This window comes from Mustela nivalis, assembly GCF_964662115.1.
Source record: "Mustela nivalis genome assembly, chromosome: 9".
Lineage (NCBI taxonomy): Eukaryota > Metazoa > Chordata > Mammalia > Carnivora > Mustelidae > Mustela > Mustela nivalis.
Genome location: NC_139028.1, coordinates 105,347,874 through 105,374,671, shown reverse-complemented (window position 1 = coordinate 105,374,671; position 26,798 = coordinate 105,347,874). Strand labels below are relative to the sequence as shown.

General features: G+C 35.6%; 1 protein-coding gene, 1 long non-coding RNA gene and 1 pseudogene across 3 annotated transcripts in view; all 3 read right to left on the bottom strand.

Moving 5' to 3' along the window:
• LOC309873033 overlaps positions 1-26,798 on the bottom strand; it is a 697,683-nt gene that overhangs the window by 303,979 nt on the left and 366,906 nt on the right. The gene's annotated exons all lie outside the window — the stretch shown is intronic.
• On the bottom strand, positions 4,404-5,477 carry LOC309841287 (olfactory receptor 4P4-like; annotated as a pseudogene). The gene is made up of 2 exons: positions 5,363-5,477; positions 4,404-5,177 (listed from the first exon to the last, which is right to left on the bottom strand). The product of its transcript is annotated as an olfactory receptor 4P4-like (transcript).
• LOC309841286 (olfactory receptor 4P4-like) lies at positions 14,734-15,663 on the bottom strand (the record flags this gene model as incomplete). Its single annotated transcript, XM_082684181.1, has 1 exon — positions 14,734-15,663. The coding sequence occupies one exon, from the start codon at positions 15,661-15,663 to the stop codon at positions 14,734-14,736; it is 930 nt and encodes a 309-aa protein (XP_082540307.1).

The window sequence follows — 26,798 nt, the reverse complement described above, 5'->3', positions numbered from 1 at the left end:
ATGCTTCTCCATCCCTTCACTTTCAGTCTGGGTGTATCCTTAGGTTCAAAATGGTCTCTTGTAGACAACATATGGATGGGTCCTATCGTTTTATCCAGTCTGCAACCTTGTGTCATTTTATGGGCACATTAGGCCATTCATGTTGAGAGTGATTATTGAGAGAGGCGTTTTTATTGACATTGTGTTACCGGTGAAGTCTGTGTTTCTATAGATTGTCTCTATATGTTTTTGTTCAATGATATTCTTAGGATTTTTCCTCTTTTATAGACCCCCCATAATATTTCCTGCCATGTTGGTTTGGTGGTCCCATACTCTTTTAAACCTTGCCGATCTTGGAAGACTTTTATCTCTCCATCCATTTTGAATGTCAGTCTTACTGAATAAAGTATTTTTGGCTGAATGTTCTTCTCATTTAGTGCCCTGAATACATCTTGCCAACCCTTTCTGGCTTGCCAGGTTTCTGTGGGTAGGTCTGATGTTATTCTAATGGGTTTTCCTTTGTATGTAAGGAATTTCTTTGCCCTAGTTGCTTTCAAGGGCTCCTGTCTGCAATTATGATTCATCATTTTCACTATCAGGTACCTTGAGGTCTTTCTAGATTCAATGATCTTGGGGCAAGACCTTTATGCCTCTAGTACATGAATGCAGGTTCCATTTGCAAGATTGGGAAAATTTTCATGGAGAATTTATTTAACTATATCTTCTATTCTTCTTTCTTTCTCCTCCCCTTCAGGGATTCCAATAATTCTGACATTGGAATGTTTCATGGCTTTATTTATTTCCCTAATTCTGTTTTCATGACTTCTTAGCTGTTTGTTCCAGGCTTCCACCTGATCATTTCTTTCTATCTGTTTGTCCTCCAAATCACTAATTCTATCTTTGGCCTCAGTTACCCTAGTTTTTAGAGAATTTAGATTAGATTGGACCTCATTGAGAACATTGAAAACTTCATCCCTGGTGGCTTTCACTTCTGTCCTTATCAATTCCATTTTGTCATCCATGGCTTTCTCCAACCTAGCTATTGCCTGGGTAATTGTTAGCCTGAATTCCCTTTTCAACATACTGTCTCTGTCCACATTCAATAGCTCTGTTGCGGAAGGGCCAGTCTCTGAATTTTTCTTTTGTTTGGCATTCCTCCTCCTAGTCATTTTGGTGAGAGCACATTCCCACACATGGTCTCTGGGGTCACAGGAACTCCGGCTCGTATGGAAAACCAGGATAGCTGCCGCTGTCTGAGCAGCTCCAGACCGCCAGAAAGATCCCAAGCAGCAATAGCACACTAGAGATTTTCCTGTTGTCCTGGGCTGGAAGTGCTCATACTCTCTGGGTCCGAGAGAGTGCTGGCTGGTGCCTGCATGCACCTCTCTCAGAGGAGGGTGTGGGGCGCGACTCAGACTCTGGTAGCATGGCATGTGTGTGGAGACTGTAAAAGGCTGTGGTTCTGCCAGTTGTTGAGGCTCCCTCACCCTCACAGGAGCTGCCACCCAGATGCTCTCAGGTGTGCTGGCAGCTCAGGGACCAAGACCTGTTTTCATCGTCGCACTCTCTCTGGCTCAGTGCCAGCGGTGGCTGTCCTGGGTCCAGAAACTTAAGTTCCTTTCCCTAAGCCCCCGATTCCTACAATTCCCTCCCACGATCCTTTGCTCTTTTTGAGTGCTTTCAACGGACTCCAAGTTAATGCTGGTCCCCAATCTCAGGGCACTCTCTTATTGGGATATTACTTTCCAATGGGTCACTTCTGGTGGCTCCCAGAAGCGACCCATTATTTTGTCTTATCTTCTGATATCAGTTCGATGTTTGCACTCTGCTTTACCTGTCCACTGGCATCTTCTTCCCCCGCAGAGATGCAGAAGTGTATAATTCTAATTTCAGACTGATTTCATGGGTGATCAGAGTTCTTTATTAGGTAATCAGTTTACATTAGGGTACAGGTTGAAATGGTGCCTCCTCCTACTACCCCACCATCTTGTCTCTTCTTGTGATAATATATTTTTTAATTAGCAATAAATTCCAGTAGAAATGGGTAGAATTTCTTAAACTACACATTTGCAAACTTAAATATTCTATGTTTAAATGCACATGCAGAGCAATACCTCCTATGGAAATCTTCTATGTATTTACCTGACTGATCTTTTTGAAGATAGTAGACACCTGGGTGCCTTGGTTGGTAGTGTCCACCTTAGGCTCAGGTTATGGTCCTGGGCTCCTGGGATCAAGCCCCAAAGCAGGAATCATGCTCAGAAGGAAGTCTGCTTCCCATTCTCTCTTTAAGCCTCCTCCTGCTTGTGTTCTCTTTCCATCTCTCTCAAATGAATTAAAAAAAAAAAAAAAAACTTAAAAAAAATATAGTAGGCTGGAAAATAAACCCTAGAAAGAACATCTGGTAAGTAGATAAATAATCTTAATTTGGAACATTTTTTGTGGGCTTATTATATAATATTTTCATATCTTTTCTCTGAAAATATTGTGGATCATGAGAAAAAATAAACGATAATAAAAGGGTTTTGGTTTTGTTGCATAACGTTCTTTCCAGTGCTTATTCCTTCTGACTTGTCCTCGAGACCCTCAGAGTCCCCAGTCATACAGATTCAATCACACACACACAAAGGTACACATATACACATTAGATCTTTATACTTAAAAATAATCCAAATACTTTTTGGAAATATAGTTACATTAAACCAGAGCAAACAGACCTATGAATAAATAACCAGTCAGAGGAAATTCTGTGGAATGGGAAGAATGATTCCCCTGGTATTTCAGAGTTTTTCATTGCTCCAAAAATAAAATTATTAGTTATACATATATATATATATATAATGTATATGTATACATATATGTATACATATATGTATACATATATGTATATGTATATGTATATATATGTTCTAAGATTTGAAACATCCAAAGAAGATCCTGGCATCCACAGACAGACACTATTGCCTCTATGTGTGTTCTTGGATTTTGCCTTGACACTGGGGCAGGAATAACAAAGTCAATCAAACTCTGGAAGCAATCCAATCATTCCACTGAGAAAACACAAGTGTTTGGGCAGAGAGAAATGTCCAGACAAATGGGAACCAAAACACGAAGCTGAGATTGGATTAAATATTTTCAGGTTCTTCTAGGAAATGTTTTTCATGCATCTCCTTTTCATGTTATTTACTAAGATGATTTGTGTTTCCTTTTTTTTTTTTTTAATTTATTTATTTGACAGAGATCACAAGAAGGCAGAGAGAAAGGGGGAAGCAGGCTCCCCACTGAGCCAGGAGTCTGATGTGGGGCTTGATCCCAGGACCCTGAGATCATGACCTGAGCCGAAGGCAGAGGCTTAACCTGCTGAGCCACCCAGGCACCCCGATGATTTGCCATTTCCATTCATTTCCGTGATTTGTGTCACAGGGTTTTTTGATTGAAGTTTTAGCTCTTATTTGTCTTTTGTTCATGTTTTTCTTGTGTACATAAGAAAGACCTGGACCTGATAAATAGTGACTTGCCTACTAATTGCTGGCATTTTATGATTCAGTTCCTTTATGGACCTTTTTTTAATGGATCAACATGTAGAAGAGCAGTGAGTATATTTTAAATACTTTGAGTAACTGATTTCACTTTATCTTTACTAATTTATTTTTATTTCCAATATGAAGTCACGAGAGTTAAAGCCAGAGAATCATTTTAAATCAGATTTTATTATGCAAACTTATTGATGTGTGATTAATTTCTAAATACAACTTGAGTTCACTTAGGGGAAGATGATATCATGAGCAAAACCTGGTCTTAAAATTGTGGATTTTTTTTTTAAGATTTTATTTATTTGACACACAGAGATCACAAGTAGGCAGAGAGACAGGCAGAGAGAGAGACATGGGGAAGCAGGCTCCTCGCAGAGCAGAGAGCCCAGTGTGGGGCTCGATCCCAGGACCCTGGGATCATGACCTGAGCCAAAGGCAGAGGCTTTAACCCACTGAGGCACCCTGGTGCCCCTAAAATCATGGGCTTTAACAACTCCTTTGCTATAGAGACTATTTCCTCATGTGGTCTAGCCAACAAACCTGAATTTTCTAATACAAAATTATTAAAATTTTCTTTTTCCATCACAATTCACAGCTTATGTAACATTGCCTTAACTGTACATATAACCAATATTGTGCCTGTAAGCTTGTCCTTACTATCTCAAAGTCTATAAAACTAACTATGTTTTAAAGTTATTTTTGAATGATTAAATTAATATTTCTTTCTAGTTATTATTAAACTCTTAAGTTCTGATTTTGGTCACTCAGGATCATGATACCAGCTGAACAAGTACACTTTGAAATGGTTTCTTCCCTATCCTATGTAGGTCTAGCTGGCTTCTTGTTTTGTTAAAAAGAGGTTGAGCCCTGTTGTTTGACCCCATGTTCTTCTCATGGCCTGTTGATCTCTGTATTTCTCAGCATATAGATTAAAGGATTGAACATAGGAAGCAATGATGGTGTAAAACAGAGCAAATATTTTATCTTCAGAGAAAGTGGTTGGAGGTCGAAGGTAGGCAAAGATTAAAGGCCCCAAAAATAAAGCTATCACAGTGATATGAGACCCACAGGTAGAGAGGGCTTTGCGTCTTCCTTCAGCTGAGTGATGCCTTAAACTGAATAATATAATAATATAAGAAAAAAACAAAACCTCAAATGTCACTAAGGTAACCAGTCCTGAATTGACAACCATAAGGACACCAGTGATGTAGGTATTGGTACAGGCCACCTTAAGCAAAGGAAAAATATCACAAAAGTAGTGATCAACCTCATTAGGACCACAGAAGGGCAACCTGATTACCATAAGAAATTGAGGAAAGGAGTGGACAGCCCCACCAGCCCACGCAGCCAAGACTAGGAGATGGCACCTTGTCCTGTTCATGATAAGCAGGTAGTGGAGAGGTTTGCAGATGGCAGCGTAGCGATCAAAGGCCATGACTGTAAGGATTAAAACTTCAGTCATTCCAAAAAAGTGCATTGACAAGACGTGTAACATGCAACTACAATAGGAGATGGTTTTTCTTTCCACTAGCAGGTCAGCAATAAATTTAGGTGCAATGCTAGAGGTATAGCAGATGTCCATAGAGGATAAGTGGCTGAGGAAGTAGTACATGGGTTGGTGCAAAAGAGGACTGGATCGAATGGAGACAAGGATCAGAAGGTTTCCTGCAGGGACGTCTGGGTGGCTCAGTTGGTTGGACGACTGCCTTCGGATCGAGTCCCGCATCGGGCTCCCAGCTCCACGGGGAGTCTGCTTCTCTCTCTGACCTTCTCCTCGCTCATGTTCTCTCTCACTGTCTCTCTCTCAAATAAATAAATAAAATCTTAAAAAAAAAAAAAAAAAAGGTTCCCTGCCAACAGGACAACATAACAGAATAAGAAGAGCACAAAGCAAAATATTTGCATGTTCTGGTCATACGAAAGTCCCAAGAGAATGAATTCTGAGACATTCCTCTGCCTCTCCATGTGTTTCAGACTGAGATAGATTGTAAACAGATGGGTTAAATATCTGAAAAGAAAAAAAAAAATAGGAATATGCATAAAAAAATTAGCAGCATGGCAACAATACTATAAATTTTACCAAAAAGCAAATTCATATCATTGAGTACATATTATTTATTCCTGATACCTAGATTTATGCTTTTTTAAAATTTCTCTTATTTTAGAAATCTATTGTAAATTATTCTATAACTGGAAAAATGATGTAATTTTCAGCATTACCATCCAAGATGATGGAATAATCAAATGTTAGATTTATGTTAAAGAAATAATTTTATTATTATTAGTTGTATTAATTAGATAACAAAGGACTATAATTTGCATAGTTAAAAATTTTGCACATTTTAAAATGTACATGTTTATGCATAGGTGAAACTCTTTTTCTTTCAGGATGATCTGGACGAATTCTTTTTTATTTGGGAATGTATCTCAGGAATAAATATTTATTAAAATTATATCAGTTTGTGGAGTGCCAGGGTGCCTCAGTTGGTTAAGTGTCCAACTCTTGATGCTGTCTCAGGTCATGATCTCAGGGTCTTGAGATAGAGCCCTGTATTAGGCTCTCTCTGTATTAGCCCTATTAGCTGCTTAAGATTCTCTCCATCTTCCTATGCCTCTTCCCCCACATCTCTCTCTCTCTATCTCTCCCTCTCCAAATAAATAAATAAATAAAATAAAAGATTATCTTCCTTGCCCCTTGGACAAACAGTATCAATTGCATATTTTGAACTAAAATACTGGGGCACCTGGGTGGCTCAGTGGGTTAAGCTTGTGCCTTTGGTTCAAGTCATGATCTCAGGATCCTAGGATCGAGTCCCTCATTGGGCTCTCTGCTTGGCGTGGAGCCTGCTTCCTCCAGTCTCTCTTCGCCTGCCTTTCTGCCTACTTAGGATCTCACTCTATTTGTCTATTTTTAAGACAATCTTAAAAAAATAAAAATATAAAAAAATACAAAAATACTATCAGGCACATTAAAAATGATTCAATTGTAAAAAAATAAAGAGCCAATTTTTTTCATTTCTCCTATTTACATTTTACAAGCTAAATAAAAATTGTTTTAAATTAATCTAAATTTGTGATTGCAAGTGAAAAATGAAATATGTAAAGAATTATATTTACACTGTTTATATTTCATGACTTTTCCTAGGAACTTCAGTATTTTATACGTGATCTAGGGAATAAAATTCAACAAAGAATATGATAAAGAATATAGCTCAAAGAGAGATTTGTTTCAACACTCAGCAACTAGATTTTACATCAGTGAATGGATCAAAGATTCATAAATTTGCATCTTTCGCAGAATCTTGAATCTTTCTCTTGAAAGAAAGAGGGTTGGATAGACAGAATATACTCTGGGAGCTCTTTTAACCAACACTGAGGAATTAAATGTCACTCAATGAGATGCAGACACTACAGCACAGCTTTTCTCTTTATCTAACCTGATGTAACTACCATTTCTGGCCACCCTGGGTGAATATTTTAAACACGGAATGCTACTATTGCAAAGGTATTTAGAAGTCATCAAATCCACCAAAAACTCAAAACCTATGATTTTAAGATCATTTTAGGTAACTGGTGTAGCATTTTTGAATAATGCATACTATAAGAAACTAATGCTCTTTTAATTTATCATTCAACTTTAATTTCATCAAAAAGAAAAAGAGTCTGTTTCTACTATGACTTTGGTACCTCTATCAGGCTTCCTAACCTCTCTCTTGTTTTTAATAAAGCAAACACAATTATCAGTTCACTGTGTTCAATAGTGAATGGTACTTAAATAGATGTTAATAATTTTATGATTCTTGGATCAATTTTCTCCTTACCTTATTACAGCCAGTGCTGATTCCTAATTTAGGAGATGGCATACCTTTTACAGAGAGATGTGTTTGCCTAAAACAAATTGACTCAAAATTAATTGGTAGATAAACAACTTAAGTGGACGTCACTTAAATATCCAAACCCCGAGTTTCCAATAAAAGAGATGCAGATCAAGATAATCTAGTTAATTTAGCATCAATATGTAATAATCATGTGGAGGACAGATCTCTTCATTCCCACTCAGTCCAGAGAGCTTCAGAAGATGCTTGTGAGCAGTGCAAGATGATGGGGTATCCTGCAGACCAGCAGTGAGAAGATACATTTTGAATTCTCATCCCAATTATTAAAAAAAACAAGTGTACAAGGTAACAGATTACTGATCACCTAATCTAATTTTATGAATATCTTGAGGGATATATTTTGCAGTTAATATAAATATGTAATCCAGCATTCTTGATTCCAAATCATTTTGAAATAATTTTTCATCAGTTATAGCAATGTGCCTTCTTTCTGGTAGGATTCTGACTCATTTTCTAGATTATCACCAATATTTCACCTATAACAGTTCTTAAACTCTCATCCTGATATCTGAGTGGGAAATGCTATTATAATTACTGCTGTTAGCTTAAGTAAAAGGGATATGTGAATGCAGTCCATGATAGATTTATTGTGATTGAAACATGTAATATATCCTTGGCCATATTTTCTCAGTTTGTCAAGTAATTGATATCGTAAGTGATGAAAGGAAGAAATTTATGCATTTTGTAGTTGGAATCATAGACCACGAAAGATATAGAAACATGGAGAAGTATAATAACTGAATGGTGAACTTTTTGTCTTCAAGTTGTTTTTTGATAGCAGCAACAATCTAAATATAAAAGGAAAACAATTCACCTAAATACTTCCAGTGGTCAGAGGTTTGATATTAAGGAAAATATTTCCTTATATAATTTTTATTCCCCTTTAATTATGACTATTTAGAATAGATGTATAAAGGTTAAAATCTGAATAATCTGACCAGTGTTCTATGAGAAGTCAATATCCAGCATAAGCAAGGACAATACCCATTTTTCTCATTAACTTTGTTTAATATCTTCCTTTCCTATACACCAATAATTTTTAATAAGAGCTCAGTAAACAAAATTAGCTGCCTCCCTTTCCAGACCATTTATGAATGTTGAGATTATTGCTAACAGCTTAAAGCTTCATTGTCCACATTTATAGAATCCATAAATTATTACATAATTCAGACTATATTGAAGAATATAAAAAATAACGTGAAATGCCCTAGTGTTGTACGTAGTTCAAAGCCACATATTAGCTTCCTTTAACTTTTTCAAGTAAGCAGTCTCTGAGATTGCCATGTACACATCTATAACCAACCCAATGAGGAAAAAAACATACAAACAAACAAACAAGAAAACCCCACAAAATGTCACATATATTAATGGGGTTGACCATGATAAATTTAAGTTTGGAGCAATCTTTTAGTAAAAAGAAATAAAAATCAATCTAAAAAAAAACGTTTGTCTAAGGAAGTGGTGATGCAACATGGGGGGTTTGGGGGGTAGGAGAAGAATAAATGAAACAAAATGGGATTGGGAGGGAGACAAACCATAAGTGACTCTTAATCTCACAAAACAAACTGAGGGTTGCTGGGGGGAGGGGGGTTGGGAGAAGGTGGGTGGGGTTATGGACACTGGGGAGGCTATGTGCTTTGGTGAGTGCTGTGAAGTGTGTAAACCTGGCGATTCACAGACCTGTACCCCTGGGGATAAAAATATATGTTTATAAAATATAAAAAAATATATTAAAAAATATAATAATTTACTAAATTAAAAAAAAAATGTTTGTCTGGCTCAACTATTTTTGTTCTCAAGTGGAATTCCGCTCATGAATAATGCACATTAAGATGATAGTTAGTGAAATTATTTTGCGGTATCAAATTATCTTATGCTGCTGGAGAAAATATGGTTTAAGGATGAAATTAAGTTTAATAAATTTAATAGCATATATCCACCCCAAAGCACAGTTGGTGGAGCATTCTCCAATGAAAGTGCAATGGTTAATTCACTGATCATTAGGTATCAGTGGCTGTAAGATTGCTTTAGGTAAAATTAGGAGGGCTCCCTCCTAAGGTACTCACTCTGATGATTCTTCTCCAGTATCTAAAGATAAAATAAAATGCAGAGATTTACAAAGCAACTATTCAAGCATATTTAGGTTAATTCTCCAAAATTATTTTGAGAATCTCAACATGTCTTAGAACATTTAATATATTTGCAAGGGGAGTAGAACATAAATATCCATCGAACCATCAAGGATGTAAGAAGTAGATTTTAAGAGAGAAAGGAAAAATAAAGGAAGGAAGGAAAGACTGAAGGAAAAAATTTAGTATTTTGAAATTCTTCTAAAAACAAATACATATTTTAAGTTCTAGGAGTCACTTATTTTATGCCAATCTCTGAAGGAAAGTTGATTCAGAAGAGCAGAATATAACATATGACAATACGAGCATTAATAGGTCTTTGAAACTCTAAGAAATTATATTCCTTTAGGCATTTCTGAACAGATCTTCACCAAAATCCTCTGTGTTGCTCTCCATCGTATTGACTCGGGTACCTGTGGGCAATTTCTGGATATAACTTTACTGTTTTTCTTTGTGTTGGCTTGTGTCAAGCACTTTCTCAGAAGGCTTCATAATGCTCTAGTCAGAAAGAGCAATTCAGAAACTCTGCCTGACTTGCATTCATCTTGCTTTCTGAATTAAAATAATACAGTGTGGAATAGCATTAGGGTAGTGCTGGTTAAGAAAGACTTCACTAAAAACAAAAACATACATTTATTTGGGCAATTAAAATACCTATTTGAGAGATACAGATCCAGGTAGAAACCTAAATTTTGTTTCCAAGAAATCAAAGAGAAGCAGAGTTATACAGGTGAAAGGCTAGGTGTCTAATTATCATTCAGGACCTCTATGTAAAACAGAGATTGGAATTAGGGTTACTTGGATTGGTTGGGGTAATTTGCAAATGAGATTTTAAAGCTTCTCTAGAAGTAAAGGAAGCAATGATTCAGGTGTCAAGGCAAGGAGATAGTGAAGTCCAGGCTGGAGCTGGCAGCACTCTGAAAGTTTCAGAAATCTCCTTGGGTTCTCTAATGGGGCCATGCATAAATTCTTCCTCACTTATGAACAACTGATCCTATAAAGAAAAAAGAAAAAAAAAAAAAGCTCTCTTAAATAGGCTTGCTTGCTCTATTTTGGAAATTCCTTTTATATTAGCCTCAGAAAACTCTGAAATGGGAAAAGACAAAAAGAAACAAACACATGCAATACAGTTCAATACACATCATTATCTAGAGTAACCTTTATGGATAGATTAGATAGATCAATAAAATAGTGACCCACTATCAAGTGGAGTTATTTATTACTAGGGACTAACAGTGATGAAATAGATGACTGAGGAATGGAGGACAGAAGTAAAGGAAAGATAAAAGAATAAACAATCCATTCTTCATACACATGCTAGGTAAAAATGTTATATCATTAAGTGAGAATATAAGAAACTATGAGGAGAAATCAGCACTCAATGCCCAGCAATTCTGTTTACCATTTGTCCTGGCCCAAAGTAAGTTCAATTGTACAGGTTATTTGGTTCACCAGAAATGTACACATTGATATTCAGGGAACAATTTTTCCATTATATACAAACCATATATAAAAAATTTCCTTGGGATGCCGGTGGCTCAGTGGGTTGGACCTCTGGCTTTGGCTCAGGTCATGATCTCAAGGTCCTGGGATCAAGCCCCATGTAGGGTTCTCTGCTCAGTTGGGAGCCTGCTTCCGCCTCTCTCTCTGCCTACCTGTAATCTCTCTGTTAACTAAATAAATAAAATCTTAAAAAAAATTCTTTATACATGTTAAACTTAAGGAGATCAAATTTTACTGAATCTTATCAGATACAAAATATTAATAATAATAATAATAATAATAATAATTTATCCAGAGATTATTTTGTGTTTTAAGTTTATTGTATCATTGCATCTCCTAATAGTGCATCCTGTGAGTTAAGTAATGTTAGTTCTCTGGTTTCAATAAAAACGCAGTCCACTAGAAGTTATAAAGATTTGCCCAAAGAGCTACTAAATAAGAATAAGGAAAAGAACTGTGTGCCTTCTATGAGTGAAAGGAGCTGGTTTTTATATGTTTACTACTTGCCTCCATCTTGGGCAGTGTAGTAACTCTGAGTAAATAAAAGAGTCTAGTACTTCAGAATGATGGATATCAGAACTCAGTGTTTTACTGTTTGTCCATTTCAACATAACGCATGCTTTTGACCAAGCTTCACTCAGACCTTGTGTCAATACACAGGAGATAGTTGGTCATAAGTCTACCAATAACACACACAAACATATAAGCATACTCCTTAGAGATGTGTGCAAGTACCTCATTTATCACCTCAATCCCTGCATTTGTCTCAGTTCATATTAACTCACTCTTCTGAGAATTGATTTTGGTATATTTTTCTTCTTTTCTAATTCCCTTCTAAAACCATTTGTTTTATGGGTTGTATGAGCTTACTTCCAAAACTGAGATTTCATGTATTTTTGAAGGTATTAGGTATTGTTCTATAGGTTAGAAAGTGAATTCTAGAGAGAACAACTTACAAGTGGATAACTAATCTAGGTTCAATATATTTTTGATGCGCCTACTATATAATAGTTTTATATTTTTTGCCAAAAAAATATTACATATTCTTGAGAAAAGAAATCAAATCAGAAAAGATTTTGGTTCTGTTGTGTAGCATTCTTTCTGATGGGTTGAGTATTTCCTTTGACCCATCCTGAAGGTCCTCAAAACATCACATACCACAGACACAGAAAGACAAAAATGATCACACATATAAGGTAGAAATATTACAATTCTATACTTTTAATAATAATCCATATATTTTTTGTAAAATTAATAGGTTAAACCAGGTCAAACAAAACTATACTAGACAGACTTAATTTCCTATGAAAGAGGCAGAATGTTTTCCCTTGATATTCCATAGGTTTCATAGACCCATGAAGAAAAAACAAAACAAAACAAAACAAAATATAATTAGTTATGTTTTTGAAAAGTTTAAGAGCAGAAATACTAAAAGAAACTTTCCTGACATTAAAGACAAGCATTATCTCATTTATGGTTTACCTAGACTTCTTCTTGGCTGTGGGGCAGAAGTAATTCAGTTGAGAAAACTGTGTGTGGAAACAATACAATCATTCTGCTGAGAAAAGGCAAGTGCTTTGGCAGAGAGAAATGTCTTCCCAAATGGGAACCAAAACACAGAGCTGACTTGATTATGTGATTAAAAAGACAAGGGAAAAGTGAAAATTAAAATAGTAACACCTCCAAATACAGAAAATAAGTAAAAAGACCCAATAGGTGGCTGAGATTCAGCCAGTTTTCATTCGTTCCCTGATAGCTACATGAAATGTATGTTGAATTTTTAAACTTTCTGACATTACATATTTTATTACATATTTTATTAATTAATGATAGTTAATAGTGTAACGGGAAGTTCTGGATAGTGAGAACAAACAATAAAGTCATTTATTAAATTAATTCATTGTTTATTTATTAATTTGTGTGGGTTCATTGCTGGAAAATGGATAAAAGAAAAATAAAGATATAGTGCATCTTCGGCTGAGTTGACTCAAACCAGGAAAACATAAGAAAAAATACTAATATGGGGCAGATGATTAATTTAAAAGGAGTAAATGTACAGTTTCATAACAACAAAAGAACAGAGAAAAGTCAGAAATACTTCTGGTCTATCTGTGAATTGGCAAAAACTTCTGGAAAAAGAAACTATCAGGAGTGTGACTTACATTTAAGACATGAACTCTAGACACACCGGGGTGGCTCAGTGGCTTAAAGCCTCTGCCTTTGGCTCAGGTCATGATCCCAGGGTCTGGGATTGAGCCCTGCATCAGGCTCTCTGCTCAGCGGGGAGCCTTCTTTCTCCTCTCTCCTTGCCTGCCTCTCTGCCTACTTGTGATCTCTGTCAAATAAATAATTAAAATCTTAAAAAAAAAAAAAAAAAGACATGAACTCTAACGCATAGTGGGCGCAGCATTATAAGCAGGAAAGATAGAAGAAACATATAGCTGATAGACTTTAGAGTATGTTTGAAGAATGTGTAGTTGGGTGTAGTTGGTTGAAAGCATCCTAGCAAAGGGAAAAAAAAAAAAAAACGAAAAAAGGTAAAGAAAGAGGAAAGATATATAACGTGTTTCCAGTAGCCATATGTCCTAGCAAAATCTTCACATGTGTTAGCCAAAGTACTGCTACAACTTTATACAGAACAATATTATGCATTTTGTAGACATTTGAAAAATGAAAATGCATATATAATTAAAGCAAATTGCCAAGACCCAAAGATGAAAATGTACCCGAGTCAGCAATCACCCAGCTCTCCCTGACCTCCCAACCTGTCATTGTAATGCCATAATTTCTACCAATGTAATGCCTTCTGAGATTAGCAAATTTGGCCAGGACAAATTCTGATAAGCAAGAGAGAAGTTTGGATTTTATTCAAGGAAAATAGGGTTCCATCTATATTTTTAGAAAGGGCTGTGCTATGTGTTTTAGAAAATCATTTCTAGCATTCCTCAAACCCATTCAACCACATCTGACACTAGTTGGAAACTTTAGCATGCAGATTGCAATCTGAACTATAGTAACTTTCTTCTCTGACTCTTAAAATGTTAGAGATCATTTAGTCCACCTCTCCAAGAAAGCTATATATCTTCTACAACATCTCAAATAATAAATGTGCTAGGAACACAGCGTGAGAAGTAAAATAAATATCATCTTTACCTTTAAAGATTTTATTTAGCATGCAGATTGCAATCTGAACTATAGTAACTTTCTTCTTTGACTCTTAAAATGTTAGAGATCATAGGTCCAACTCCCCAAAGAAAGCTATATATCTTCTACAACATCTCAAATAATAAATGCGCTGGGAACACAGGGTGAGAAGTAAAATAAATATCATCTTTACCTGAATTTTTTTTAAAGATTTTATTTAGCATGCAGATTGCAATCTGAACTATAGTAACTTTCTTCTTTGACTCTTAAAATGTTAGAGATCATTTAGTCCAACTCCCCAAAGAAAGCTATAGATCTTCTACAACATCTCAAATAATAAATGCGCTGGGAACACAGGGTGAGAAGTAAAGTAAATATCATCTTTACCTGAATTATTTTTTAAAGATTTTATTTATTTATTTGACATAGAAAAACCAGGGGGGAGTGGCAGAGGGAGAAGCAGGTTCCCTGCTAGGTAGAAAGCCCTATGCAGGGCTTGGTCCCATGATCCTGATCATGACCTGAGCCACATGAACCACCAAGGTGTCCCTACCAGAATTTTGAAAGTATCATTTTAGACCACACCTTCCCCATGGCCATTCTCATCTCCATGTTTCTCAGGGTGTAGATGAGAGGATTCAGCATGGGAGCAATCACCGTATAAAACACAGAGACTTCCTTATCCTTGTTCTCACTCCCGGCAGGTAGAACATAAATATAGATACAAGGCACAAAGAATAAGATGACAACCATTACATGAGAGCTGCAGGTTGAAAGAGCTTTGCGTCTCCCTACAGAAGAGTATGTCCTAAGGTTGTACAATATGAGAATGTAAGAAGCCACCAGGACAAGAAAGACAGCAACCACCACCATTCCTGAATTTGCAATCATTAAGATATTAACAACATGAATGTCTTTGCACACCAGTTTTAAGAGAGGCTTCACATCACATATGTAGTGATCGATCTGATTAGGACCACAAAAAGGTAAATGGAGTACAACCAGCAGTAGAGCGACAGAGTGCCAAAAACCCACACCCCAGGCCATGAAGACCAACATGTTACACCTCCGCCGGTTCATGAGGACCATGTAGTGCAGGGGCTTGACAATGGCAACGTAGCGGTCTAATGCCATGGACACCAAGATGAATATCTCCACACCCGCCAGCAAGTGGGCAGTGAAGAGCTGGGTCATACAGTTGTTATAGGAAATGTTTTTTCTTGCTGTGACCAAGTCCCTGATTAGCCTGGGGACCACCGTGGAGGTGTAGGCGAGATCCATGAGGGAAAGGTGACAGAGAAAATAGTACATTGGTTGTTCGATTAGATGGCTGCAGGTGATCGTGAGTAAGATGAGAAAATTTCCCATTAAGATTACCAAATAACAAAGCAGGAAGAAGAAAAAGAACAGTAGCTCCATTTGCTTATTTCCCCACAGACCCATGAAGAGAAATTCTGTGACATTGTTCTGATTTTCCATGTGGTTGAGGTGATTCCAGAGACATGATAGAAACTTAATTTATCTGAAATAACACAGAACATATGACATCTACAATAGCCTTTTAAAATTTTGTAATATTTATAAGTTGACAAAATATGTAGATTTCTTGCTGATTTTTTTCACTTACCTAATACACTCTAGCTCCATCCACATTGTTACAAATGGCAAGATTTCATTATTTTTTTAAAGATGTTATTTATCTATTTGACAGGCAGAGATCACAAGTAGGCAGAGAGGCAGGCAGAGAGAGAGAGAGGAGGAAGCAGACTCCCTGCTGAGAACAGAGCCAGATGTGGGGCTCGATTCCAGGATCCTGGGATCATGACCTGAGCTGAAAGCAGAGGCTTTAACCCACTGAGCCTCCCAAGTGCCCCAAGAGTTCATTATTTTTATTGACTAATAATCCATTATACATACACACCACATCTTCTTTATCTATTCATCAGTTAATGGACATTTTGGAATTTATATATAATATCCCAATCACACAAAATGTTCCATATATCCAGGAGAACTAAAGATATATTCTTGAAATAAGGACAAAATCAAGGCTCTGGATCATAGCAGAAATTGCTTGATAATTAGTTGATAAAAGTTTCAGTGAGTCTTCTTTTTGACAGGTTTGGTGAAGAGTCAGAACATGGAGAGGCAGGGAAAAAGGAACTGGGACACAATCTGGAATCTGAATATAAGTTCCCCAGTCTGTTATAGAAGTTTATTATTATATACAAGCTTTCCCTTTTTTCTAATCATTTTAAAGACACATTTTGAGTTTGCTGTTTAAAATGCTAGAAGCACTGTGGAGAGCTAGTTATCTTCTATTGATATATTGAAGAACCCAAGGCAATTAAAGAATGTGCTGCATATTTAACTATGCAGTTAAACAGCATAGCCACTAAGATGCAATAGACCTTGGAGCAGAGAGTGACTATGTTGAGCCATCCCCTTTTACCTGTAACCAAATGTCTGCCACAGAGGACATAATTTGCCTAAAAGTCTTAAAGTCAATGAATTATTTTAATGGTGCCAGTGAAGGAACAGTATGATGTAATGGACAGATTTCTAGTCTAATGATCATGAAGGTGAGCGTCCAAGCTCCTATGTCTTGTTACCTTTCTCTTGTTAGTATGGAGCAATTCATTCTCCCTGATCCTCTTTCTTCAGCTGGCATTGGAACCAATCATACTGGATCTGTCTGTCCTGTTTCCAGGGCAAAATAAATAAAGTTCATTTAGGGATATGATATATAGATGCTTATGATTCTGATATGATTAAGTCTGAAGTAGAGTGCTCCCCAAAATGGAAAGCAACAAGTTGTTGTATAAGAAGATAGTTATCAATACTTCCATCAGTTCATTGGATTTACCTGTGGATTTTATATTCTTCCCAATGGGATTAGTTGAAGAACTCATGTTAGATATACATTGAATGCAAAGAAAAAAAAATGATGTTAGTATAAATTTGTTCTGGGTTAATAAAACAAAGCTTAGCAATATATTTATTTATGTTTAAGTTGAGAGTATTGAAACAGTCCTTGTTTATGTGTCAGGTTGTGATCAGTTAAAGGATATATATGGACTTACAGAGAATTTTTCATAAAATTGTAGAACCAAACTGTAACAAGTTCAAATCTTGGTTAAGACTCAATGTCTCTCAACATTTGATCCAATATTGCTCAGTTTTCAGTGACTGAACATTAGTTGGGAAAACATATACTCATATAGAAAAAAAAATTCTATAAAGCAGCAAAGCAGTGACCATAGAATTCTCTGGGAATGTTGCCTTATGCATAAATATCCTCTGTTCACATTTGAATCATTTTCTTTTTGGTCATTATTTAATTCATTAAATAAATATCCTGGTTCTCTTCTCTGTCTCTCTCTCTCTCCCTCTTTCTCACTCTCTCACACAAACACACAGACACACCGTATATATGTATGAACAGGGTTTTTGGAGTAAATTTAGAGTCCACCTTTTTACATACGTTTTTATTTAAAGAATTTCTCTCAAGAACGGCTCTTTAGATTTTAAATCACTTGAGAAAAATGTATGAGGAATTCTTTGCATACACACGTTAACTACAGGTTAAAAGGAAAAGAAGTTTCATTAGCTTATTTGGAAGTGGAAATTATGACTGAGGACATGAGAATCTATGGATAGTGTAAAAATCCATCAAGGACAATTTGACATGATTTTTCTGTCTTTTAAAAATATTCATTCATTCATTCATTCATTCATTCATTCATTTTAGAGAAAGGGAGAGAAAGAGAACAAGCAAGCAGAGGCAGGTTAAGGGACAGAGGGAAAAGAGAAACAGAATCTCAATCAGACTCCATACTGAATGCAGAGCCTGCCCTGGGCTTGATTTCAAGACCCTGAGATTGTGAGCTGCATGAAAAGTAAGAGTCAGATCCTGAACTGACTGAGCCACCCAGATGCCCTGATTCTTCTGGCTTTTTAAAACTATTTATTACATCCAGGGCACTGGGTGGCTCAGTCCTTAAGCATCTGCCTTTGGCTCAGATCATGATCCCAGATTACTGGGATTGAGCCCCACACTGGGCTCCCTGCTCAGCGGGAAGCCTGCTCCTCCCTCTCCCACTCCCCCTGCTTGTGTTCCCTCTCTCACTGTGTTCCTCTCTGTTAAATAAATAAAATTAACTTTATCACATCTATAATAAAGAAAAATGTGATATTGAAATTTATGGGCTCAATTATGTGACACATTTAAAACCAGAATGGTAAATAATAATATATTCTAGGCACTTTAGTAACCTCTTTTCATTTACCAACTATTTTGTCTACACTATGACCTGATGAGGTATATTGTTGTACTATTGCCCCTGTTTTGCAAATAAGGAAATTTAAACCCAAGGTTACACAAGTATGAGGGGGCAGTTTGTATCTAAACCTTTTCAATGTGATTTGGAAGCTCATACTTTATTGATTTTGCTTAAATACCCTCTCATAAATAAAAACTTTAAACCTTCCCTTTACCTTTAAATTATCAAGATTTTATCATGAATATCCTGAATGACCTCCCTATAAAATAACAAACAAGAAAATTTATTCCAGAAGAATTTAAACTTAAAAATAAGGATGCAATAAGTTCCATTTTTTTTAATAAGTTTGAATTTTTATGTAAAATAAATTGTTAAATATCCTAGTTATTTCTTCCCAATATAAACATACCTATTTATGTATATATAATATATAAACATACATTACATTATACACATGTACACATACATACATAGTAATCAGGATGTTCACTTCTGTGAGATTTTAAACCTCTTTGAAATGTCAGGGTGATCCTCAGGCTGTTGTTTTTATTTTAATTTCTGTGCCTGTGCTATAAAATAGCAAACACATGTGGAATGTCTCTGACTCTCCTGTGAATCTTCCATACAAAGGAAGCTTTCAGGAAAGTGTTACTGGGAATACCTTGAATTAAAAGCACAAGAAGGACCTGAGGGAAAATCTCCCACAGGCATTTTAGAGTGGCCAGGGCATATGTGGTTAAAATTTGAAAAATAAAGCCCACATTTTTATAAGGTCATATAGATGGGCTTGAGGATTTTGTCATTTACCTCATGAGAATTATTAGTGTTATAGCCCTGATGTAATATTATGGATATATATACATATTTTTCTCTGAAGTTGCCGTCCATTTCATTTCTATAAGTCTATCAACCTCTTACAATTTTTTTTTTCCTTTCGGTGTACCAAGATTCATTGTTTATGCACCACACCCAGTGCTCCATGCAATACATGCCCTCCTTAATACCCACCACCAGGCTATTCCATCTCTCACCACCCTCCCTTTCTCCCTCTCTCCTCTTCAAGAATAATTTCCTTGAAGAATGAAGTCTCTGCTGTTGATCATAATACATAATATATATTTAACAAATGTTAAATTATTTATCAATCCAATTACAACTTTTTCTGTGCTACTGGATATTACTTAGCTTGGGCACTCATTAGAATTTGGAAATGCCATAGTGCATAATCATTTTCTCCCCTTATTATTGTTTGTTTTTATCTTCCTTTGCTTTATCTCCCTCTCCTTGAGTGAGAGAGAAATAGAGTGTCAGTAGAACCTCATGGGGACAGGTTGAGTAAATCATAGCCCTTAGTACATCGCAGGTGATCCTCCTGGGTTCAGCCAGGTCCATCTAGGGTTTTATTTTAATACATATTTTTCCTTTCTGCATTGCTCATCTCCACTTCTGCTTGCCCCTTCTCTGCACCCACCATACTCTAACACACTCAACTTCACTAGCCTGGGATGTTGCACACTCCTTGGTTTCTTCTATAGCTGTCCACATCATGAAAGTAAATTCTTCCAATACTGCCCTTAAATTATAGCATTTGTCTTTTCCTTGCTGCATAACCCATACTCATATGCACACTCAGTAAAACAGCCTCAGAATGCATGAAGCAAAATTAGGTAAATCCATATGAAAAAAATATGAATCCATTTTCACAGGAGAAAATTGCAATACTCCTTTTTTTGAATTATTGATGAGTAAAGCAAACATTATGTCAGGAGAACAGAAAAGATCTGAAAAATGCATTGTATTGCAAAAAGTATTGTAGACACATACATAAAATTATACAATTGCAAATTGCAAATGCAAAAGTATGGTAGACACATACATAAAATTACACATCTAACAAGAATAAACATTATATATATATATATAGATAGATAGATAGATAGATAAATAGATACATAGGATATTTACACAATTAAGCATTAGGTCATAAAAAAAGAAGAAGCCTCAGTGTACTTTGAAGAGACATTACACCAAAGTCTGAGCACAGCATGAGGTAGACCTAGACCTATTTTATTATTATTTTTTGTACAAATTGTTTAAAGATGTCTCTGACAAATAGCTAGCTAACCTCTAAGCTAATAGAAGAGTTCTGTAACCACACAGAATATGGATTTTAGAAAAATAATTTAGAAAAATCACTAAACATACAAAGATCCACAATCCACAAAATATTTCCCACTTAAAATCAGAATAACACCAGGATGTTCCCTCTCATTATATAGCAAACAGTTTACTAAAGGTTTCTACTAGAGAAATTAGATTAAAAAGTAAATGAAAGCATCCAATCGAGGAAGAAAGAAGTAAAACTATCTCTATAACTAATCACATGATTTCATATATATAAAATCCTAAAATTTCACCAAAAAATTAGAGCTAATAAATGAATTCAATAAATTTGCAAGATAAAACAATCAATGTACAGATATCAGTTGCACTTCTATACACTAAGAACAAACTACTGAAAGACATTTTAAGAAAATGATCCTATTTACAATAGCTGCAAAATCAACAAAATATTGAAGAATAGATTTAACCTAGGAGGTTAAAGCTTTTAGACTGGATACCATAAGATATATTAGAAAAAGATAAAATAATACACAAATAAGTGAAAAAAATTCCATGCTCAGGGAATTAGAAAGATAAATATTGTGAAAATGTCCACACAATCTAATGCAATCTATAGATTCAATGCACTCCTGATCAAAATTTCAATGGCCTTTTTCACAGGTAGAGAAAGAATTATCCGTATTCTCTTTGGACTCACAAAAATACCCTGAAAAACCAAAGGAATCCAGAGAAAGAAGAGTAAAGCTTAAAGCATCCCACTACCTGATTTCAAGCTGTATTACAAAGCTGTAATAATCAAAACAGTATGATATTGGCATGAAAACAGGCACATAGAAAAATGGCACAGAATAAAGAATCCAGACATAGACATACACATATACAGTGAACTGATTTTTGACAAGGGTACCAAAACACACAGTACAGAAAGAACAGTAACTTCAATACACGACTTTGAGAAAACTGGATATCCATATGAAAAAGAATAAAATAGGACACCTCTCTCACACTAATCATGACACTGTTGGTTGGAATGTAAAATGGCATAGTCGTTATGGAAAACAATATGGTGATAATTCAAAGCCTTAAAAAAATGATCTACTTTTTTTGTTTTTTGGTTTTTTTTTTTTTGATGTTTCACTTTCTTTTATTAAATTTTTATTATTTATAAACATATATTTTTTATCCCCAGGGGTACAGGTCTGTGAATCACCAGGTTTACACACTTCACAGCACTCACCAAAGCATGTACCCTCCCCAATGTCCATAATCCCACCCCCTTCTCCCAAACCCCCTCCCCCCAGCAACCCTCAGTTTGTTTTGTGAAATTAAGAGTCACTTATGATTTGTCTCCCTTTCAATTCCATCTTGTTTCATTGATTCTTCTTCTACCTACTCTAGCCCCCATGTTGCATCACCACTTCCTCATATCAGGGAGATCATATGATCTACTTTTTATGTGATTTAGCAGTCCTACTTCTAGGTATATTTGAAAGACTTAATTCAGCATCTTGGGGGTGCCTGGCTGGCTCAGCCCATAGACCATACAGCTCTCGATCTCAGGACCTGAGGCTCAAGTCCCATTTTGGGTGTGGAGTTTACCTGAACAAAGTAAACAAATAAACCAGTATCTTAAAGAGATATCTACACGCCAACATTTATGCTAACATTTACAATATCCAAGGATGGGGAAAAATATAAATGTCCTTCAATAGATGAATGAAGAATATAATAATATTCAGCCATTTAAAAAAAAGGAAATCCTGCCATTTAGAAAGACATGGTGAATCTGGAAAGCATTATACTAAGTAAAATAAGCCAGAAAAAGAAAGGAGATGGAGAGAAGTGAACTGGGGGAAACTGCAGGGGAGATGAACCATGAGAGACTGTGGACTCTGAGAAGCAAACTGAGCATTTTGGAAGGGAGGGGGGTGAGAGATTGGGTGACCTGGTGGTGGGTATTATGGAGGGCACATACTGCATGGAGCACTGGGGGTGATGCATAAACAATGAATTCTGGAACACTGAAAAGAAATTAAAAAAATAAATTAAAAATGGAAAAAAAAAGAGACAAATACTATGATACCACTTGTATGTAAAATCTCAGAGGAATAAAGAGAGCAGTTAGAGAACTTATTCTAGGAGAACCTGGGTGCCTCAGTGGCTTAAAGCCTCAGCCTTTAGCTCAGGTCATGATCCCAGGGTCCTGGGATTGAGCCTGCATCAGGATCTCTGTTCAGCAAGGATCCGGCTTCCTCCTCTCTCTCTGCCTGCCTCTCTGCCTCCTTGTGATCTCTGTTTGTCCAAAAAATAAATAAAATCTTAAAAAAAAAGGGAGAGAGAACTCATTCTAGCTAAACTATGTGTATATTTATATATATAAACTATCCCATAATCAACACTGTGTGGTATAAATATATAGATCATTGAAAAAATAGAATATCCATAAATAGACCTAACTGGGAGATTTATTTATTTATTTATTTATTTATTTACAAAAATGTCAAGATAATACACTGGGAGAAAGAATAGATGTTTTTTCAACTAACTATGTTGGGTCAATTGGATACCCACATGAAAAAAAAAAAAAAAAAAAAAACATGGACTACTACCACACACGATACACAAAAATTAACTCAAAATGAAGCAGAGACATAGATTTTAAAGCTAAACATATAGAAATAATAGAAAGATTATTTTTATTAAATATTGCACAATTAGCCAAAACTATAAGAAAAACTGAAAATTGAAACTTATTAATATTTTAAGTCTTTTGTTCATTGGATGTCATTAAAAAAATCAATTCATAGACTAGGAAAAACATACAGCATATGCACTTATGGAAAAACATTTTATATTATATGCAATTGTGTATTTAAATTGTATATAAATATATGGTTTATATTTATTTGTTTTTATTTATTTTTTAATGGGTAAAACATCTTTATGACAAAAATATGTGTATCTAGAATATATAAAAAGCACTTATAGTTAAGTAATATGAAGCCCAGAATTACTATTTTTATACTCTACAAAGGACTTGAAAAGAAATTCTCAAAGTAAGGTACAAATGCTGGATCAAAGGGTAGTTGTATTTTTAACTTTTTGAGGAAACTGTAATGTTTTCTACAGCAGCTGCAAACTTTACATTCCCACCAATGGTGCAAGAGTGTTCCCTTTCCTCCAATCCTCACCAATATCTGTTGTTTCTTCCATTGTTGATGTTAGTTATTCTGGCAAGTATGAAGTGATACCTCACTGTAGTTTTGATTTGTGTTTCCTGACGATCAGTGATGTTGAGCATCTTTTCCTGTGTCTCTCAGCCATCTGTATATCTACTTTGGAAATATGTGTATTCAATTCTTCTGCCCCTTTTTAATTGGATCCTTTGTTTGTTGGGTGTTGAGTTTGATAATCATATATATATATATAATGCTACCCAACAATCCAAAATTGCACTCATAGGTATCTCCTCAAAGAATAGAAAAAGCACTAATTCAAAGTAATACATGCATCCCTGATTATAGAAGCATTATTTACAATAGCTAAATTATGGAAACAGCCCAAATATCTATCATCTGATGAATGGATAAAGAATAGGTGATGGAAAAAAAAAGAAAGAAAACAATAGGTGATGATATGTGATGGCATATTATTTAGCCATCAAAAAGAATGAAGTCTTGCCATTTGCAATGACATGGATGGAGCTGGAGAGTATTATGCTAAGTGAAACAAGTCAGCCAGAGAAAGACAAATAACATATGATTTCATTCATATTTGGATTTAAGAAATAAAGCAAACCAGTATGGAGGGATAGTGGAGAGAGAGACAGAGAAGCAAAGCAAGAAACAGACTCTTTTAACTCTAGAGAACAAAGTGATGGTTACTATAAGGGAGGGGGGTAGGGGATGAGTTAAGAAACTGGTGGAGATTAAGGAGAGCACTTGTGATGAACACTAGGCATTGTATCAAGTTGTTGAATCACTATATTGTACACATGAAAATAATATTAGCCTGTATGGAAACTAATTGGAATTTAAATGAAGACATTTATATATAATATATATTATATATCCAATAATAACATTAAAAAGTGTCCAACATCACTAGTCATCAGGAAAAGCAAATTAAAACCACAATACTATATTACCACATAACTCCTTGGCTGTCTAAAAGAAAAATGAGTAACGATATCAGGTGACAAGAATGTGGAACAATTCTTCTGGTTAAAATTACAACTTCCTGCTTGTGTTTTGATGTCTTGCCACATTTTAATGTTACCTAGTATTTCTTACTGACCAGATCATAAATTCCAGAGATTATTGAGATCCTATTAGAGTTTCTATTTACTTTTCTATCTTTCTAGTGAATGTGTAAAATAGCTTTTGGAGTAAAGAATATTAATGGCTACCTTTCCATTTTTTATGCCCTCACTGCAATAAATAGCAGGTATCCCCAAAAGTTTTAATATTGTTAAGGAAGCAGTTCTCTGTGGATATGGAGTCAACAGGTTAAGTATATCACAGTCCCCACAATGAAATTATGCCTTTTTTCTATTTACATGACATTAAGCTTTCTAAGAAGTCAAAGTTCCTGGGACATCTGTGTGGCTCAGTCAGTTAAGTTTCTGCCTTTGGCTCAGGTCATAATCCCAGAGTCCTGGGATTGAACACGACCTTATGCTCCCAGGTGAGGACTGTCTGTCTTCTGCTTTTTCCTTTCCTGCTTTCCCTGCTTGCGCACTCAGTCAAGTAAATAAATAAAATATTTACTTGCACTTTGTCAAGTAAATAAATAAATAAATAAATAAAGTATTTCAAAAAAGGAAAGAAGAGGAAACAAAATCCCCAAAGAGAAATTTTGTTTGGGTTCCAAGTACAGGGAATGTAATTCCCTATTTGAAACTGGATGTTTCTCAAACACGTCTCTTCAGCACACCTGTTTTTAAGAAAAAGCCTTTCCATCAGAGGGGATAATTAATTCCAGAGGGAGAAAGCAATAGCTATAAGCCAAGGTCCTTGAACCTTTCTAGAAACATCTTTAAAGTTCCATGCAGTGCCAGATGAAGGTGTTGTGGGGGGTTCACCTTTCCAGAGCAAGATTCATTATGGTAGGAATGACCCATTTGAAAGTGTTGCCTCCATATTTCTTGCCTCTTGCCTATGGGGCCAGAGCCATCTGGAGATCATTTCTCCACAGAGTGTCAGAAGAATCCATTGTAAATTCAAATCTCAGTTTTTCTGAGTAGAATTTTGAGGCTTTAGGCTAGGAGGAAAGTTTTAGACTAATAGAAACTCCTTTCTCAAGAACTGTTGATTGGTTATCAAATTACCTAAATAGTCCATGTCTGAGTGTGTCATATATTTCATCTTAAAAAAACCCTATCCAAGAAGGCATCAGTCTGAGGATGGAATTATTTCTGAAAGCCATTAAATATCATTAAGATCATCTAAGTCTATAAGGTAAGTTTTTCATTAGTGTTGAATCATCTTAAAGATTGATCCTGCCTATATGTAGTAATCATTATGTTCAAATCTTGTCCAATATAACAATATTTTATCCTCACACTAACTATCCAATAGATACTTGGCAAATGTCATTAACCTAATTTGGCAAATGTAAGCTTTGAGGCTCATAGAGATTATATAATTTGTAGGACCCAGCTCTCTGAAACCAGGTGCTTTTCTTTTTGCCATGAGACACCTCCTTTCCCATTCAAGACTAATCATAAGCATGAAAATCAAACGTAAATACACTACACACAGAGAGAGAGAGAGAGAGAGAAAAAATACAAAAAATATGAGTAATAAATGGCATAAATCACAGTCATTTAGTCCATGCAAGACCATGAAGACTCCTTCCTGAGGTTAACTGTTATGGATAATGTGAGTCTCTGTGGCTTCTTGAGAAGTAATATTGGAGATGAACCTTTGTGAGCTGATTGCATGGTTAAAAGTTTATTCATACATCACTCAAAATACCAATTATTCAAATCTCCTAGTTGCATACACAGTCACAAATATAAGTGAAAATTCTTATGTGCCCCCCTTAATGTGCTGGGCATGTGTATATGTTTCTTCAATCAATTCTTGTAACACCTAGGATACGGATATGATCATTTTCACTTCATAGATGAAGAAACAAGGAAGTACATTGTCTAGAAATATACCTTGAATAAAGGAAGTTGCAAGTGTAAAAGGCAATGTTCTA